This window comes from Quercus lobata, chromosome 6 (assembly GCF_001633185.2).
Source record: "Quercus lobata isolate SW786 chromosome 6, ValleyOak3.0 Primary Assembly, whole genome shotgun sequence".
Classification (NCBI taxonomy): Eukaryota; Viridiplantae; Streptophyta; class Magnoliopsida; order Fagales; family Fagaceae; genus Quercus; species Quercus lobata.
Window position 1 is genome coordinate 37,695,540 of NC_044909.1, and position 19,398 is coordinate 37,714,937.

General features: G+C 35.0%; 1 protein-coding gene across 1 annotated transcript; it reads left to right on the forward strand.

Annotated features, from left to right (window-relative positions):
• The first annotated feature begins 6,645 nt into the window (after positions 1 to 6,645).
• On the forward strand, positions 6,646 to 12,278 carry LOC115995226 (protein SPT2 homolog). Its single transcript, XM_031119710.1, has 10 exons — positions 6,646 to 6,972; positions 7,625 to 7,713; positions 7,799 to 8,055; positions 8,998 to 9,124; positions 9,846 to 9,920; positions 10,014 to 10,137; positions 10,243 to 10,688; positions 10,818 to 10,954; positions 11,486 to 11,572; positions 11,745 to 12,278. Exons 2-10 carry the CDS (start codon positions 7,693 to 7,695, stop codon positions 11,854 to 11,856), a joined length of 1,386 nt encoding a protein of 461 aa, XP_030975570.1. The 5' UTR covers positions 6,646 to 6,972; positions 7,625 to 7,692; the 3' UTR covers positions 11,857 to 12,278.
• The last annotated feature ends 7,120 nt before the right edge of the window (positions 12,279 to 19,398 follow it).

Consider the following 19,398-nt stretch of genomic DNA (forward strand, 5'->3'; position numbering starts at 1 on the left):
TCAATGATCTCATCTGCTCTAGCACCACTCATCCTGGTTTCAGTGATCACCATAAGGATTGGAGCATGCCATTCCACTAAATCCATGACCGTCTTCCTGAATTGAGGTTTCATAGCACCCCTACAGTTCCAAATCAGAATGTTCATCATTTTGTAATGAGTAGAGACAACATCCTCGTGAGCTAGAGAAGGAGAAACATCAGTGTTTCTCAATCTCCATACCTCCAACATCTCTTTCCTCGACTCCCGAATCCCCTTGATTAGAGTCACTGAGTGCATGATTATTCCCAAGTCCCCTTGTGTTGCCTTGACTACAATCGTTCCGCTTAATCTGGGTTCGGTAAACTGGATCATTTTCACCCTGTGAAGGCTGCCCATCAACAAGCATTCTACCGGGAAGTTGGTCAATTTCTTCATTTCTGAAATCACTGTCTCCGTCAACATCGCTTCTGCTTCCGAAAGATATTTTTCCGAGTTCTGCATTTCGGATCTTGTTGCTGATGGCCCTGAGTTTGTCATCGGAATGCTTGGTACTGGAGGCCGATCCGTCAAAAACCTCCACCATGGGTTCGGCGTTGTGATCCACGCCTCGTCTTTCAGAGGCAAGTAACCCAGCTGCTTACTCCTCTCCGTTAGAGGAAAAATGTTCTTCCATGCCACCATCAGCTCTGTTTCGAACCAGCCCCACACCTCTGTTGGGTCTTGCCTTATCCACCGAATGGTTGAGTCGCTCACCGGTATGATCTTTCCTTTGTAGAGAATCCCCCACTTCTCCTTGCCTTCCATCACCTTTGCTGTATTGTTTAGTTGCTGTATTCTCCTTTCCCGTTGGACTGCTATACTCTAAATTGGTTACTTTTGGGTTCAAAGAGCCAGAAAAACAAACCGGGCCTTGCTCTAAATTAGACCCAAACACAAAAAGCCCACTCTTGCTGCTCTGGCCCACTTCTTTTGGTTGTAAACCAACTGATTTCGTTGCCTTCTGATTAGTCCTGGAACTTATTCCCTTATTCTTTGCTCCCTTACCACTTTTTAGCTGACTATGATTGGACGTAGCCATCTCTCTCTGTGACACGACGGGTTGCGTGTGCAGAGATTTTCTTTTCCCATCTCTTCTACTCATGCTTGCAACGCTAGGCTCGGCAGTGGTGGCTATGGAAGATTGCGTCATCTGCACATTCGCCGTATGACTCACCGTCTGAACCCGTTGCACTGGTCTAGCTCTATTATTCCCTTTCCTTCTGTTAACAACCATCCATTCTCCATATTCCTGCTGCACATCTTCCTTTTTCTTCAACCCTTCTCCTTCTTGAGCACTTTGCATGCCCGCTTGGTCATCCTTTTGCTCCCCTGTTTCTTCACCACTTCTACCCGTATTCTTCTCCTTGGGCTGCTCTCTTATGGTGTACGGACATGATTCAACCTTGTGGCCAATCCTTCCACACGAGAAACAGAGGGTGTTAATCCCTTCATAGAGCACACACTGCTCTAGCTTGCCGAGGTAAAGTTTCCTAACCAACGGTTTATCCAAGTTAACTTGGATACACAATCTAGCAAATCTGCCCCTCTCCCCATTAGCAGTATGAGAGTCAATCCTCAGGACCGGTCCAATAGCTTTCCCGATCTTAAGGAGTGCATTAGGCTCATAATACTCAATGGGCAACTCAGGTAGTCTAATCCAAACTGCTACTGAAGAAAGAGTTGTTGTGGAAGCCTTAAACTCCGGTTCCCATTGTCTAATAGCAATAAACTGCTGACCAATGAACCAAGGACCCCCCATGAGGATAGTATCTACATCTTCATCTAACTCGAATTTTACTAGGAAATAATCATACCCCAAGTCTATGCAGTCCATACCTCCACACGGATTCCACATCTTTCTCACTCTCTCAACGAGGAATGAAAACGCCATTCTCCTCCCAAAGGTTTTGATGATGAGAGCTTTTTGCCAAGGTGCTCTCATTTGAACCTTTTCTTCTCTGGAAAATCCAATTCTGAGGCTACCGTCCTGGTCACTTTCCTCTTCAATGTCAGACTCCAAATCCTCTTGCATAGCGCTTTTAAGACCAAACGCTTGTGCAAATGCACCAGGCATTGCACCCACCAGCTTATCCTTGTAACTCCCTATTTTAATCCCCTTTCCTTTCTCATTCGTCTCTTGAAAACTATGGCTTTCCTTGAACTTTTTTGTGCTGCGAGCTAAGGCATCTTCTTCTTCTTCCGAGCGCTTCAGACTTTCTCTCTCCATGCTCTCACTTGTAACTACTTTTTTTAATCCCCTTGAAGAAGTATTATTTATTATTATATAATGAAGTTTTTATGTTATTCTTTTATTATTTTAAAATTCAGACACTTCTAATTTGTGGTTGATGAATCTGATTATAAGTTTTTATATATGTATATATACACTTATATATTTGATCGTCGCTCAATAATTTGTTCCGAATATGTTGATTGACCTCCTAATAATTCATAAGATAAATAAAAAAATAAATAAAATAAAATAGATCACCCAATCAAGCTAACCATGGGGAAAAAAAAATATACACACCCTAAGTTAATACTCCAACAGTAGTCATATAAGATTTGTTATTTAACACACGCAAAAAAGAGAAAGGAAAAAAAAAGTGAAAGAAGTGATATGAGTTAGCCTTATATTTCTTTATGATCATTCCATTTTATTCTCTTATGAACTCTAAAAAACAGGCAACTTTACCCTAGTAACGTTGTTTGTATTTTTTAGAAATACATGTAGATTAAAAAAATGTGTAGAAATACGTGTAATATTGTTTAAACATTGAAAACTGTTGTTCAAAATACAATATCAAACACCCTCGTAATAACTATAGTTGTGGGGAATTTTTCTTTTCTTTTCTTTTTAAGATAAGTAACTATCCCACTTGAAGTGTAATACAAAAGGACACATGAATTAAGATCTTCTCTTCTCTTTCCATGTGTGTGTATTAAAATATTTAGTATTCTCCACACAAAAGGAAAAAAAAAAAGACACATGAATTAGATTATTTCATGAATTTTATAAACTATTGTGTATTAGATTAATTCATGCGTTTATTTTTAAAAGTAAGTTGATATAAATAATTTATGGGCTTTGCATATCTTTGCATTTGGAAGAACAACATTTATTCTTTGAAGTTTTGAAATCGTTGATGCACAGTAATGCTACCTTTTTTCTATATTGTAAATTACTAATATCTCAATTTCTATCATATACAGATAAAACAATAGGTAAATTTCTAATATCTCAATGTTCGTAGAATTTCTCATATCAATTTCAGCCTTTTTAGCATTTTTCTACCATTTCACATTGACCCAAAAAAAAAAAAAAAAACCAAAATTTATTTTAACTCGTGTAATAGCACTCACACTAGTTATTGCAAAATAGAAAAAAGTGGTCAATTTTACACATTTTACCCTGATGAGGACTACGCTAACAACATTCTTGGTCACGACTAAGTACATGTACAGGTCTCACCTTCCTCTGGTCAATGATAGGACATAAGCATTGGCCATGTAAGCTTTCAACTTTGAGAATGCCCAGCCACATTCGTCAGTCCACTAGAAATCCTTCAATTTTTTCAATAATTGAAAGAAAGATCTGCACTTTTCCACCGATTTAGAGATTAATTAGTTGAGGGCAGCGATCATGCCAATGAGTCATTGTACTTCCTTGGGATTTCTCAGTGGGTGGAGGCGTTATATGGCACTGATCTAATCTGGGTTGACTTCTATGACTCGATAATAATTGTAATGAAATTTGGAGCCATTGGCTAAGTTTTTGGGCTTTCCCTTTTATTAAAAGCTTATCTAGCCTACAACACAGTTCCTTGGCCCGGGCTTAACCTTTTATCTTCATTACCCTAAAGTCATGAGTATCGTGGCCCTTGGGTATGGACTAATCCCCCACAATTATGATTTAGGACAGAACTTTTAGCCAAACCAGGTTGGAGGAATCTTCAACCCAATACATGGTGGTTCATAAAATCACACATGTATTATATCACATGATTCATTAAAATAATCTAAAAAGCCACATGTCTACTAAATCGATCATACGATAAAAATGCATGTTGATACTCATTTGGCTTGCTACATAGTGACTTGAATGCTTACAACTTTTTTTTTTTTTGATAAGAGAATGCTTACAACTTATACAGTAGTTTGTTGGGAGTTGCTTTCACAATACAAAATTAACGAAGTTTTGCGGGATATAATTAGTTGTAGACATAATGAAGATGTCAGTGACATTGTATGAGTCGTTTAACAACGTTTTGTGGGATATTTTGCTATGTACATGCTATTGAGCACTTATTGAGAATATTAGTGCCTACGTCGTTAAAGTCCTTCACAAGTACACCATAAGTTGAAACTCTTTAAAAAAATAAAAACATTAAAGTAAGTGGAGTCATAATCTTTGTCAACAAGGGCTTTTGATAAAACTCCAAAAATTTAAAATATTATACATAATAATATGAGAAGAATGTGTTTTGAAGGGAGAGAGTGAGGTTTGATGGATGTATATTTTATGTTTTTTTTAGAGGCTCAGTGTATGAGATTGAGAATGGAAAAATGAGAATGAGGCAGAATAAATTGATGTTCTTTGATTGCCCCTCCTATTATGCAATTGCTTTTGGTCCACCTATATAATGGGTATGGTTTGGTCTTTGTAAAATAGAGATGCCCTTGGTATGTTGTAAAAAAAATGTACTTTATATCATAAATTCTTAATCGGTTTAGGATGCTTTTTACGTTGGGTAGAGAATTGCAGTAGACTTGGCTTTGTTAATCAGTTGAGAAATTATTAAGGTGAAAGTATCAAATGGTTTTAGCTACAAAAGGGAGAGATGTTTTATTAGTAAATCAAATTAATAGTAGGTGGCTGTAATTAATATATTGGATAACAATTTATATTAATGGAAAAACTGAGAGGAAATAAAAGGGAAAGATCGTGTATGCGACATCCTTGAGTCAACCTTTTGATTCGTGTATTCCAAAATGACACATTAACTCAGGAGATGGCTACCAAGTCTGTCATTCATCAAGAACCTATTTTGCTGCTCAGATTGTCCCTGATATTAGGCCATGAGTTACATGATGGATAGTAGAAAAAAATGACATATAAAATTATTGGCTTCAAGATGATTGTTATGGTTAATTGAGCTCATTATTTAATCGTGGTAGTTGCCTTTTAACTTGTCATGCAAATAATTTGGCTTTTGACATGCATTATATGTACAAGTTGATTTGCAAATTATTGTATTTAAAAAAGGAGAAAGAAAGATAAAGAAGAAACATGAATTGAGCTTGTCACAAAAGACTGTGAAATTTGTTTAAGATGGTTTTAGTTGTAAATAACTACAATATCAATATTTATACGACTATAGAGGTATTTTTATAGTCAATTTATAAATTTAATTTTTGTTTATGTTAATTTTTTATTTTACTTCTCTTTCGTCATATTTAATTCAATTCCAATGGTTTTAGTTCTTAATACAATTTGAAATTTTTGTATATCATATTTATGAGTGAAACGAGTATCTAATGAGATTCGTAAACATAAATCAAATTTAGCTAATAATCTTGTAATTTAATTGGTTGGCACTTCTTGGTGTTTATAATGGAGATATCTATTATTCAAATCCCCCAATCTTCCAACTATTGAATTAAAAAAAATTAAAAATTAGGATGCATTTTGGAGCATGTATTGTTTATGCAAATTATCCAACAAGGTAAAAGTTATAATACAAAGCCGACTTTAGGTTTAGGCCATTGCCTAAAGCTCTCTATTTCAGGCAAAAAAAAAATCCCTAAATGTTGATAAGTAATTGGTTTCAACATAATAATGATAATGATAATGATAATAATAATAACCCACACTTAGGTAGTACACTCTCTTCCCCATCCTGAAAAGGTTGCCCAAATTGTGAATCAAAAGAAATGAAATTTTATTGAAATGCTATATTTTTTCATCAGTCATATTATTCATTAGTCATAGCATCAAGATGTTAGCAAAACCTAAATGCAAAATTGTAACTAGCAATTTTGTGTCTTAAAAAGGAAAGAATAATCGATTTTTAAAAAAAGTATAATATAAAAAGTGAAATAAATATAATTTAATTGAAATTCAAATATATAGTTGGTTTGTCAAATATTCATACGAGACAATATTATGTATAGCTCCAAATTTATGAAAACTAAACCGGTAAAGTCTTTAATAGCTAAATAAGATATCTAAAATTTAATCCTTGCCTACACAAAAAACTAATTAATATCTTGGTTTGATGATAATAGCATAATCATCAAAAGCGAACGTCATAAGCTGAAATTCTAATAAAAAAAAACATTTAGCATAAATATAATTTAATCCATTCAGAAAATAAATAAAGAAAATCAAATTAGGAACATAGAGCCATACCTTAATTGAGCAATAAAATCTATTCCGTAATTTCCTTTAAAAAAAAAAAAAAAAAAAACAATCTATTCCATAAGAGGACCATTTGTTAGATGATAATTACATGATTGGGTTTTTAAAAATGGCTGATTTGCTTGCCTTTCTTTCTTCCACGGTTCCACCTATGCGAAGCCAATTGCCAACGAAGCTGAACCTTAATAATTATAAAAAATAAAAATTAATAGAAATGTGTCCTACACAAACTCGGTACTCCAACTCAAACTCGGAGTGGGACTCAGGGTGTGCGTACTACGCTCCTCAGTGCACGTTAGCAACTCGCCGCTTTGTCTCTGGGTCCTTCCGTTTCCACTCTCTCTCTTTATTCCTCAAACCTCACCCTTACAAGCCATCCCCATTCGCTCATTCGCTCAGTTTTGCTTTATCTCAGCGCGCTTTGTTCTCTCTCTTCGCGTGCACCATTCGTCCTTTATCGGATTAGGGTTTTTTCACTGTGAAAATCGCGAAATTTCGATCCAAATCCGCCGATTTTCGGCCTAATTTCAGGTAATTTATACTATTCCGCATCGGATCTGAAATTTTCGATTGATTTGAATTCGATTTCTGCTTTTTTTTCATTAAAAAATATACAGATTGCATCAGATGGTTGAATTAGAACTTCGTTTCAGAAAATTAGGGTTCTTTTTCTTCTTCTTCTTCTTCTATTTCTTATTTTTTTAGATTTTCGATCAAAATTGCATAAAGTTGATTTTTTTTTTCATTATCAAACCTAAGGCTCGATTCGATTAATTAGCAATCGATTAAAATATTTACTTCTCGAATAAAAAGATTTTTTTCTTTTGGGAAAAACAGAGATTTTATCGTAAAGTTCGCATCGTTTGTAAATCTCTGTGAGCTGATTTTTTTTTTTTTTTTTTTTTTGTTAAACTGACCATCTGGGATTTGATAAATTGTTGAACTTTGTTAGATGTTTGTCTGTGGATATTAGTCCTCTGATTGATGAATTTGATTTTCTCTTCGAAACGGAAGCAATCTGATTCAGCTTTCTTCTTTGCATCCCGTTTATGAAATAATAATTTTTAAAAAATCGAATTAACTTTATTTTTTTTTTTTAACCAAAGAACTTGAATTGACTTTAGTCCTCGTTGAATTTTCAGAAATTTCCCTGATTTATTTATTATTTTTCCTGGGGTTTCAGGTGCTCAATACATTTAAGTGTTGATTGGCTTATTGTCTAAACAATCTAATTGGCGATTCAAAATCGAGATGCGGGGATATGATAGAGAAGTAAGCAGACTTGGGTCTTTGTTGAATTTTTTTTTTTCCTTACTTTTTTGTGAGAGGCATTTGATATCTGTTTTGGTTGATGTAGGAATTACATGGAGGTCTGGAAGATTATGATGAGTATGAGGAGGAAGGTGAAGAGCTAGAGGAAGATGTTGGAGAGGCAGGAGAGGAGGAAGAATATGAAGGAGAAGAAGAGGAAGATCCTAAGCCTACTAAGGAGGAGATAGAATACCTTGAATTGAGGCAACGATTGAAAGAACAAATCAGAAAGCAAATGAATAAAGATACCAGTTCTTCTCACAACAGTTCCAATGACAAAAAGAAGAAACTTCCATATGATAAGTGAGTGATGTGCCTATTTCTTCTAACATTACACAACTAATCATTTTTAATTATTTTAGCTTGTCACAGCCCTCTTCTTCTTCTTTTTCTTTGGTTTTTTTGCCTTTTTTTTTTTAATTTTTTTTTTTATGTGATCAACTTTAGACTCTTCAATGGAAACAGCCTACTAACTCAATTTGTCACAATCTAATTTGATCACAACGATGGATTTCATTCCTGGCAGAAAGTTTTCCCCCGTAGTTTGGCTACATTTTGCTTGCAGTATTAATTAGGAGATCAGCAATTATTGAAATTGGACCCTTTTAGTTCATTCGTCCTTTTAATGAAAAAAGCAGAAACTACATGAAAATACACCGAAAATCGGCGAATTTTGATCAAAATTCTGTGATTTTCAGAGTGAAATGTGTTCAACTATTTCAATGTGTAATGCACATGATGAGAGTGTAGTACAAGACTGTTTAGATTGGACAAGCCACTGTTGAGTTGGAAATTTTCTGGAAATTAGGACCAAGACTGGTGGCCAGTGGACAGGATAATGGTTGAGTATGTTGGAACTCTTTCACTCCTCTTCCTTGGCCATAATCCATCACACGTTGACATACATGTTTGTTTGTTAACACAATGCTGTGTTTGGTAACATTACGATGGTAAATTTATTCTCTTCACTATTGGGCAAAATTGAAGAGAGATATGTCCTCACGTCTGCCCTGTCCCACTGATTAGGATAATATTTGGTATGGCAATAGTATGAGTTTGCATTCAAATAATATGGTTATTATGTTTTATGTTATTTGATGTTTAGGTTTAATTTTAATTTTATTTTTTATAATGACAATAATAATTTTTTTATGTTTCTTTTGGATATCAAAAAATGAATTTTACAAGTGAAATAGATTCCTAATTTTTTTGTTTTTATTTTTGTGTTTTTGCTTGTTTCTGCAGTTATGGATCCTTCTTTGGCCCATCTCAACCGGTTATTGCTCAAAGAGTAATACAAGAAAGCAAGTCGTTGTTAGAAAACCCACATTTGGCATCCAGATTTTCAAAATCCCACCATGGTGTATCTACTGTAAGCCTCTCTTTTCTGATATTTTATAGCCTGTATGCTTCAAATCTGATCTTTGTTATGCATGTTTACTTAGGGGTTTGTCTCACATTTGATGGGACCACCTCTGGGGCATTCATCCAAGTGATTTGCTGCGTTCATTTAACTAGTTATGTTATATTGACTTATTTGGGATAATTAATAAAATATTTGGTTTCTTCAAGAGCATGAATGAACATGCTTTTACATAATTGATACCTATTATAAACTGAAATATCCAAAGTGTAATTGTATGTCCATTTTTATCTTTCTAGTAATTTGTATCCTACTTGGCTGCATAATATGACTTTCTTCTAACAGTTTATTTGTAACTTGCATTAGCAAATAGTCTTTTTTATGCAATTACTTCATAGTGCTCTCAACTCAGCTTGTAAGGACAAGAACATTTTTGACTTTTATCTTGTTTTTCAAAATGATTGTTATACTAAAATCAATAATGATCAGGGATTTAATGATTCTGTATACTCTCATATTCTAGAGGTTGACTTGCATGGTCAAGATGTTACCTAGATGTTTTTTGGTGGCTTTCTTGCTCCTTGACACTTTTCCGATTCCTTTGCCACGAGTTACGGATTGTGACATTGGGAATATTTGCAGAATGCAAATGCTTTGAAGTTTTCTGTTTTTGCTTTCAACTTTATATTAGATGTAATTTTTATCTTGATGATCTTACCTGCCCTTGCAGGACAAGAAGAATTCTTCAGCTGCTACAGGGTCAAAACCTGGATCACGTGACCAGCTACCCAAAGTCAGAAGTGAGGTATTTATAGAGCAATCTGTTTTGTGTTGGTCTTGAACATTGACAGTTGCTTTTGAACTGTTTTCACCAATGAAATAAATTTTTTATATGCAGCTAAATACTAAAGTCCAAAAACTTAAGCATACAAGAGATTACTCCTTCCTATTATCCGAGGACACAGAGCTCCCAGTTCCTACTAAAGAACCTCCACCTAGAAAAGTCTCCGTTCCACATTCTGGTGTGTTACTGGTTTACTAGATCTATCTAGCACTTTGGTCTATCGTGCTTAAATCATACTATTTTCATTGAGGAAACTTATACAGGTTTTTTGCTGATGTTGAAGAGGCGGCGTCATCTCAAGTGCCATTGAAGAGTAAGCAACCTTTGAGTAATAGTGGCAGACATGTTCATGGCAGTCGTGAAGAAAGGAAAACGGTTTCTATGAACGGCCACTTGTATCCTAAAGCGGGGCCCAACAAGTCGACTTCTGTTAGTAAACCTAATTCAGCCTCTGTAGATTCTAAGAAACAGCTTGGTAGCAATAATGGGAATGGGCCTGGCCGGCCCTTGGTGCCAAAAGGCTTGCCTTTGAAGAAGCCTGCTGCAACCATGGAGAAGAAAGCCTCTGCACCAGTTGCAAGACATTCCATGGCTGGTGTGCAGAAACCACTCCCTTCAAAAGTGCACCCATCTATTTCAAAGCAGCGTTTGGAACCGAGAAAGGGATTACAAGAACCTAATAGGTCTAAAATGTTGCCAAAACAGCCAATGACATCGTCTAAACCACAGGTTTTTGCCTATTCCTTTTCACATGCACACTTGCACACCACTAACTTGCCTTGACAGTGTTTTTAGGAAATTATGCTGCAATTATTTGTAGATTCATAATGTATGCTCCCTTTGATGAATTTTTTACAGATGAACAAGCCACAAAAGAAAATTCCATCACATCCTACTTCACAAGAGCATCGCCCAAAGAAAAAGCCTGTGAAACGGTATCCTGATGATGGGGATGAGGATGAAAATGCTATTAGTTTAATCAGACAAATGTTCGGGTAGAGTTTTCTTCCCCCTTCTACTTATTCAATTCTCTCTTTTACTGGGTATAATATAATGGTGTGAAGAAGTCTGAAATTTATTTCAAAAGTTCATTTGCAATGGTTAATTCATTTCTATGCTATATATATATATATATATATATTTTTTTTTTGGTTCTTCTGGAGTGTGTATTGTTGTTTATATGAAAAAGAAAATTACTTGGTTAAAAGTTAAAACTGCTTTTTAAACTTGGTTAAAGGTAATGATTAAATCTCTTGTCAGAGTTGTACAACAGTTTGGGGAAATTGATTTGAATTGTTGTTTGGTTAAGGGACTGGGACATTGGGGTAAACCTGGGTTTGACATTGACCTAGAGTTGAACATAACTGCCAATTGACGTGGGTTTGACTTTGTCCTAGGGTTAATCAGAACTGCCAATTGCAGCAACTAGTTTGGTGCTTTTGGATGTTGAATTAATATTATAATGTATATATATATACATAAAATCTGTGTCTTATGTCTGAATTGAGAACTTGTGTATTTTGCAGGTACAATCCCGGCAGGTATCGTGATGAAGGTGATGATAGCGATATGGAAGCAAACTTTGAGGATATCATGAAAGAGGAGAAAAGAAGGTTTGCAATGTTTTACTTTGTTTATATCTTTACTCCATTTTAATTCAATCATATTCACTGTGATTCCTTCCATCCCTTTCCCTCATAAATTATTTTCTGTTTTATATCTGAGCTTTTCCTCCTCCTCCTCCGCCTTGGTTACATTTTAATTTTTTAATGTGTTCCTCAACAGTGCAAAAATTGCAAGGAAGGAAGATGAAGAACAACTTCGCTTGATAGAGGAAGAAGAGGAAAGGGAGCGGCAGGCACGGATGAGAAAGTTAAAGAAGCGTAAGCTGGGCTAGTAGTGACCCATAGGGAATTTAATCTGTTAGGACATTTCTCTGCTTTATGAAGTCCCTCCTCATTCCATCATATCACCATTTTGTTGTAGCTGGATTTTTTTTTTTCGGCACAAAATCTGCTGAATCATATTTTACTTGTTCATTTAGTTGTAAGATTAATATATTGCCAATTTTTCATGTTTTTGGCTAGGAGGCATGGAACACCTACATGGGCTTCACTAAGCCTAGATGCATAACAAATTTCATAATTTTTTTATTTTCCAGCTGTTGAGGTGATGGATTATGATTAGTGAACAATAAAAATGATGTCAATGGTGATCTAATGTAAAAGTGATATTATACTAATCATAATCTGTCATCTTACATGTTGCGAAATGTTGTAAATATGTTTAGATTATGTTTTTTTGGCTGAGAATGTTTTAGATTATGTTCAAAAGCCATCTATTTTGCACAAGTCGTTCACACCGCTAAGTGGCATTGTCAAATCAGCAAAATATTATTTTTAAAAAAAATGCTTAAGTGCAAAGTACAGTCTTTGAAATTTTGGAGTATTTGGATTTCATACGTTGAAGTTTTAGAATTTAAATTTTACACCTTGAAGTTTTATACTCTTTTAACCGTTAGTCCCTTAGTCAATTTTTTAGATGATGTGTCCATTAAGTGTCATATTAGCTTACGGATCCGTTTGGATACAACTTATTTTGCTGAAAATTGAAAACATTATAACAAAAATAATTTTCAAATGTGTGAATAATGTCGTGAATTTTTTTTTTATAATAAAGTGGTTGTGGGTCCCATGAACAGTGCGTAACCAGTACGTGAACAGTGCATGAACAATGCTAGTTGTTCCTTAAAGCTTAAACGCGTGAAAAAAAAAAAAAAAAAAAAAAAAAAAAAACACTGAAACTTCAGACACGTGAGTTTTCAGCCGAATCCAAATGCTACCTACATATGCTAACTAAATTAATTAAATCATTACAGTTGTTATTAAGTATTTCATGTTGTAAGAACACAAAAATCAAACAGTCCAAGCCCACTTAGAATAGTGAGGATTGTGTAGCTCAACTAAGCCTAAATCAATAGATATTTGTAAGAGAGTGGGTTAAACAAAAAATGAGGGGGCTTAGCTCGAGGACAAAAATAGGAAGGACATAACTACAAATCAAAGTTTACGTATATATAAGGCTTATCACAAGCTTGCCCAAGGAGGTAATTCTTATACAGAATGATATACTATTCACTTTCTTCTCTCAATACTCCTGTTCTAGTTTCTCTCTGTTGAGGTACAAATTTTTTGGTTCTAATTTCATTAGCTCACTCACTAAAATATACGCACACAAGCTCATAAACTATTTTGAGCTCACATAAATATTTCTCACAAATTACCCAAAATATTCTCCATATTATTGCCCAACTTGGGCTCCTACAAATATTCTCCATATAAGCTCTATAAATTACCTTGGGCTCTCTCACAAATATTACCCATTATATCTTACACATTACCCAAGTTGGATTTTCACAAAAATAATCATCACATTACTACCAAAATTGGGCCCCATAAATTATACTTCCTCCACAAAAAAAGCCCAAAATCATTTAACTTGTGGGCAAAACCCAACAAAACTCTCTCTAAAGCCCATTGCTACACGGAATCTCTAAAACCCGTTACTACACGGCACCTATCAAAAGCCCCTTGTTACATAGCACCCTAAAGCCCATTGCTACACGGCAATATTTTTACAAAATCCAATATTAATTTGGCACCTATTTTACAAAACTCAAATACTAATTTGGCACTTATTTTACAAAAATCAAATATTATTTTGGCACTATTTTACAAAACTCAAATACTAATTTGGCACTTGTTTTACAAAGCCCAAATACTAATTTGACACTTATTTTACAAAACCCAAATCTATTTTGGCAACTATTTATAAAAGCCCAAAATACTATTTTGGCAAAAAGAATTACATTATGCTCAAAAGCCCAAAAATATTTCTTGGCAAAAATATATACTAAAGTCCCTAATTCATGGAAAATATAAATTATTCATCTCTCAAAAATATTCATTTTACAAAATTTATGGGAACTATGCTTATTTTTCCATAATCAACTAACTACAAAAGCCCATGTATATTACCCATGGCAAAACCATTAATTTTTGTAGGGATGACCAAGCCCAAAGAAGCTCAACTACAAAGCCTAGCTAAGCTAGCCCAGCTCATACACAAATTCCAGCAGTTAAAGCTCACGTGAGCTAACCAGCTAGATTTCAGCATAACTTAACAGTTACAGCCCATTACCATCAAGTTCCAACTTATCCAATCAGATCAGAAGAGGACACGTGTCCATCAGGGGTTAAATCCTTCCTTCACAAGCTGAAATTTCATCATTTCTCATGTGACATCAAATTGAAGTGACATAACAAAAAGCTGGGAAGCTTCAGGCAACTTCTTTCTTCTCCAGCCTATTTGGTCAAGAGCAGTCATGACCAAGCCATGAAAGCTCCTGAAACAACTTGAAATCAGTTCATTTTTATACCAAAAACGTATATTCTCTGGTTCATGAACCAAGAACATGAACCCCAAATGGGGAAACTTAAGGAAATGTGGTTTGGATGGCACCAAAGGAATCCCAGCAGAGTTCCTAGCAAGGACTCCAAGATTGACACATGGCTTAGGGTGATACAATTTGCCCTGGGGAGCTCTAATTCTAGCAGCAGCAGCATAACTAAGATCATTAGCCTAATGCGTGCTTTAATCCCATCAGTTAAGGCCAATCAGCATTTAATGCTAAGTCAGAATCATAGCTTTTATTACCCAAAATAGCAAGAACCTTCTAAAAATTGAGCTTACCACTCTTAGCTAAAATCCTAGGAATGATTCTTTAAATATTTTTCTGAAAATTGAGAAAGATTTAGCAGAGATTATTTGCTAATTACCCCCTAAAACTCAACTATAAATGGAAACTCTTCATTAACACTTGGGGGGGGGGGGGCAGAGGGATATACACTAAGAGACACACTAATAGAAAGAGGTTCCTCCTTAACCTCTTCGATTAGCTTTCTCCAAAGCTCTAGCAAAGATCTGAGTCATTGAGTTCTTAGTTTCAAGGTTAGAAACTAAGTTTTCCAGCTCCTAGCTCATAAACATCCCTCATACCTCTACTCATAAACACTTATCTACTCCTAGCAGAAAGCCCCAGCAGTTTTACTGGACACTCTCCCTCATCACTCATACTACTCACAAATGGCCCTCACTACTCATTACATGTGTCATATCCATAAGCATGCCTTGGTATCATGATGATCTTGTTGTGCTAGTTGAGATCTCTCTCTCTCTCCCTTCATCTCACACTAAGTTTTTCTCATTATTTGTCATAATGGAGCCCATAATATTCATTTACTCATTTACTATTGAAGGTTATGATGTAACTGTCACTATAGAAATTTTCCCTCATATTATTATGTTAGAAGACTGTTTTCCAGAGCTAATGGATGATGAGTTTGAAAATGTGGATACTTTTCTTAATTTGTGAAATAGCTAACAATTGGAGGTTTATTTTGTTTTGTCTTACTTTACCGCTAAGACATTTTACCGTTGGGCCATTTTACTACAGAAACATTTTACCGCAGGGCTAGTTTATTGCAAAAATATCTTACTGCTAGGCTATTTCTTGCAATATGTTTTTTAATCATGCTGACATGTCTGTTGTAAGAATTGTTTATAGGTCATTCTTGTCAGTCTCAATCTAGGCCCAAGGCATAAGATACAGTGAATTCTTTGGATCTTTACCGATAGCCTTTAGGCCGTGCATCGAGCCCATTGTCGAGTTTCGGTTTAGGCCCATAACTCAACATAAATCTCATTTGTCGAAATGAAAACTTTTTCACCCCCAACACTCTCTTACCCTTGTTTCTCTCTCCCCTCACCTGGAAGTTCCTTTTCCTTATATACTTCTTAGCCCTTTACATCTTGGCCTTCCATCTCTATTACCTAGGCTCTCACTATGACACTTCCCTTAAACTTTTGTTGAAGGTGGTAGAATGAGCTGCTTAGTTGTGAATTTCACTGTTCAGGTCACTTTCTCATCAATGCAGTTGATAAAGCTGTTGCTAGTCATTTAATGCAAAGGCAATAGGATAACTCTCACTGGAGACTTCCCCTACTTTCCATGATTCTCTCTCTACACCTTATCTTCCTTATCCAAACTTCCTAGAAGTCTTTTGTCTCTTCTCATCCTATCCTCGAGTGGATCCCCTCTTCGAGCTAATGATGCCTCAATAGTGATAACTATAGCTCATTATATCATTCCTAGGTCTTCAAGCCCCCACACATGTCATTAACTAATCTTAAAAAGACTTTATAAAAATAGAAATAAATCTTTAAAATCTATTAAATTGATTAAATTATAGTTTTAACTTTTAAACTTTTTATTACATGATATGAGATGCCAAATTTAAACTAAAATGAGATATCACAAGTGGGGGACGTGCATGTTGGGGAGCATAGTAAGTATTAAGTAATACGCAGGACAAAAAAAATTACGGTATGTAATATTTATGCATTTCATTTAAGTTTAGAACTTTAAAAAGTGTTAAAAAAATGTTATAAAAATGAAAATGAAAAAAAAAAAAAAATGCGTATGAGTATATTACAAATTAAAATTAAAAAGTTGTGACTAAATAATGGCTATGAGTTAAGTTATTTCCTTTATCATATTCCAATTTAGCAGCATATTTAAATTATCTAATATAGGTTTATAAGATGTTATTAAAAAATCTACCAATTAAGCACTTAATCTACTTAGTATTTTTTTTTTTCAATTTTTAGTTTACTTTTTGAGAAAAAAACACATGACAAGTTAGTAAATGAGATTTAATATATTATTTCATTTACTTATTTAGCCCAAAATATTTACAAAAATTATTTATTATCTCATATTATTATAGTTTAAAATAATATATATATATATATATATATTAAAATCTAGTATACATACATATAGGTTATACATAACAATAAGATCTAATTATTAAAATTACATATACAAAAATATTAATAGATAAAAAAGTTAAAGATTATAATAAAAATACAAAAACTTTATTTTATTTTTTTGCTAAAAATAATAAAAATATTGATTTTATAGTAAATGTGAGGGTAAGCAGGTCGAGTAAGTGAGTTGGGCCGTGGGCTGTGCCCGATGACATATAGAAGCTCGAGGATGGTATCAAGGTCTATTAAGTTTTGGGATTAATAAGCCGAGGATAAGGAAAGATAATAACGAATTGATAGTAGGTCCCGAGGAGCCGAGCTTTCTCAGGAAAGTATTGTGGAAGGTTGGAACCCAGCCACCTCAGGAATGCTGTACAAAAGGTAATCAGTCTTTTAAGAAAAAGCTTCAAGAAAGGTAGCTAACAACAAAGGCAGAAATATCTGAGAAGAAGACTACTACCACCACATTAAATACTCTGCACCTAACCAAATGGCCACATTTATGTGGAAATGACATTTGAACAATGGCATCTCAGTTTACAACTACTCATAAAACTTCCAGGAGGTTTTGGATGGGACAAACATCCAAGAGATCGTCTATAAGGTCAACAAGTGGAAGGTTGGGATGAAGGATGGAAGGATTATATAAGGGAAAGACTCCCATAGAAAACGGGCATGGAATCGGAGAATGAGGAGAAGCAAAATAAGAACACCTTGTACTTAGATAAACTTGAGTGAATATAAGAACACTTCATCCTCGGACTTGACCAAGGAGTGATTATTCCTTTCAAATTGTGTTTTCTTATTTATTTGACACGAATCCAATCTGCTGTGGCCCATACTTGATTCATTGAGTCTTTTACCTGCAAAATCCACTATTTAACAAATATATTGCTTTGGGCTTGTTGGACCATCATCCATTTTCGTTGGGCTGAGGGTCTAATTTTAATCCTTACAGTAAATATTAAGACTAAAATTTTTAGTCTTTCATAAATATATGCTAATAATTAATAATTGAATAATAATTAAAATTATATTATTTGAATTTATTAGATAAAATAATTTTTATTTTTGAAGCTATAAAAATTAGTTCACCAATTTTGTATCGTTAAAAATTGCAGATAATTGGGGTTCAATTAAAGCAATAGTCAGATAATATAATCTTTTGTAGTACTTGTGGGGGGCCTTTTTGTACTATTGGGCCTTAACCCCTTCTGTTGTGCTATAGTCCGTTAGTTTGAGGTAAGAGAATTAGGACTGGCCTTGTTGGGACTGTGCTTAAGGTCAACTTATGCACAAGTTAGGTTTACCCAACGTAGATGTGTTCGGACATGAGTGTTATGGGCTGAACGTAAGGTGTGATCACAACAGGAGTGACTGTTACAAGTGTTACAACAGGAATATATTACAGCAGGATAACCGTGATAATAAAACGTATTAAATAGATCTATCATTGTGAAGAAAATTAATAGAGTTATAATAGAATAATACAGCAAGTAGGAATAACACTACAGTAGAAAAAGGTAAATAACTTAGTAATTTCTAGCCAAACAGTGGGTAAATCATCCAATAAACATAACCAACGAAACAACTCATTTGCTAGGTTATGGGCTTAGCTTTTCAACAAAAGCGAACCCAAGAAGGGAACCAATCTCCAACGTGGGTAACCTCAGCAAAAGGCTCTTGCCATAGAAGTTACTTGCTCTGGAGAAAGGGCCTAAGTGATTTGAGCTTCGATTTACAATCTTCAGAGAGTGGATTTGTCAAGAGAGAGAGAAAATGTGGTCTATTGATGCATGCCTCTTTTCTTACTGTCTTACTTTCTCTCCGGTTTTCTTTTTACTCAATCTTTCTATATTTTTTGTTTGTCTCTCCATGTTCTATTTTCTCTCTTCCTTTCTACCTCTTACTTTCCTCCCCCCTTCACTATTCATGGTTACCCCCTTTTATACTGTCTGCTATTATGAAATTTACCCATTTTGTCCCTCAACTGTTTTTGGCTTCTTGTGGGCATCTCTCCAAGATTGCCCACTAATTTGCTAGCTGTCTAGCCATTACATCTTCCCAGAGAGTGTTGGTTGCACTACTCTCCATTTCTAAACAAAATTACTTGTCTTGTTCCTCACCTCCCTCTACTCTTGTTCCACTTCAATAGATAAGGATTAAACTACTTCACCACCTACCTTTATGACATGCATCAATTGGTCCCAGCCCACACTTATCTCTTTTGGGTGAAATGCCATCCCAACAAGACATTCCCCTAAAGAAGCTTGGGCAGGAACCCCAGATTAGACCCCCTATTTCTCTCCATCACCAAACCACACCCTCTGAATACCTTGACCCATGGCCCATCTTCCATATATTGGCTGGGTACAAGTAGGTGGTGCCTTGGTCCTCTGTGCACGCTCCACTCCGCTTGTGTTTGTTTCTTTTTGACCTTCATGCCATTTTATGCTGCTCTTGCATTGTTTGGTTTTGTTGTGTGTACTAGTTTGTGTTTATTCTTTATGGCGTGGAGGATACGTGGGCTTTTGGTCTCATGTCTTCT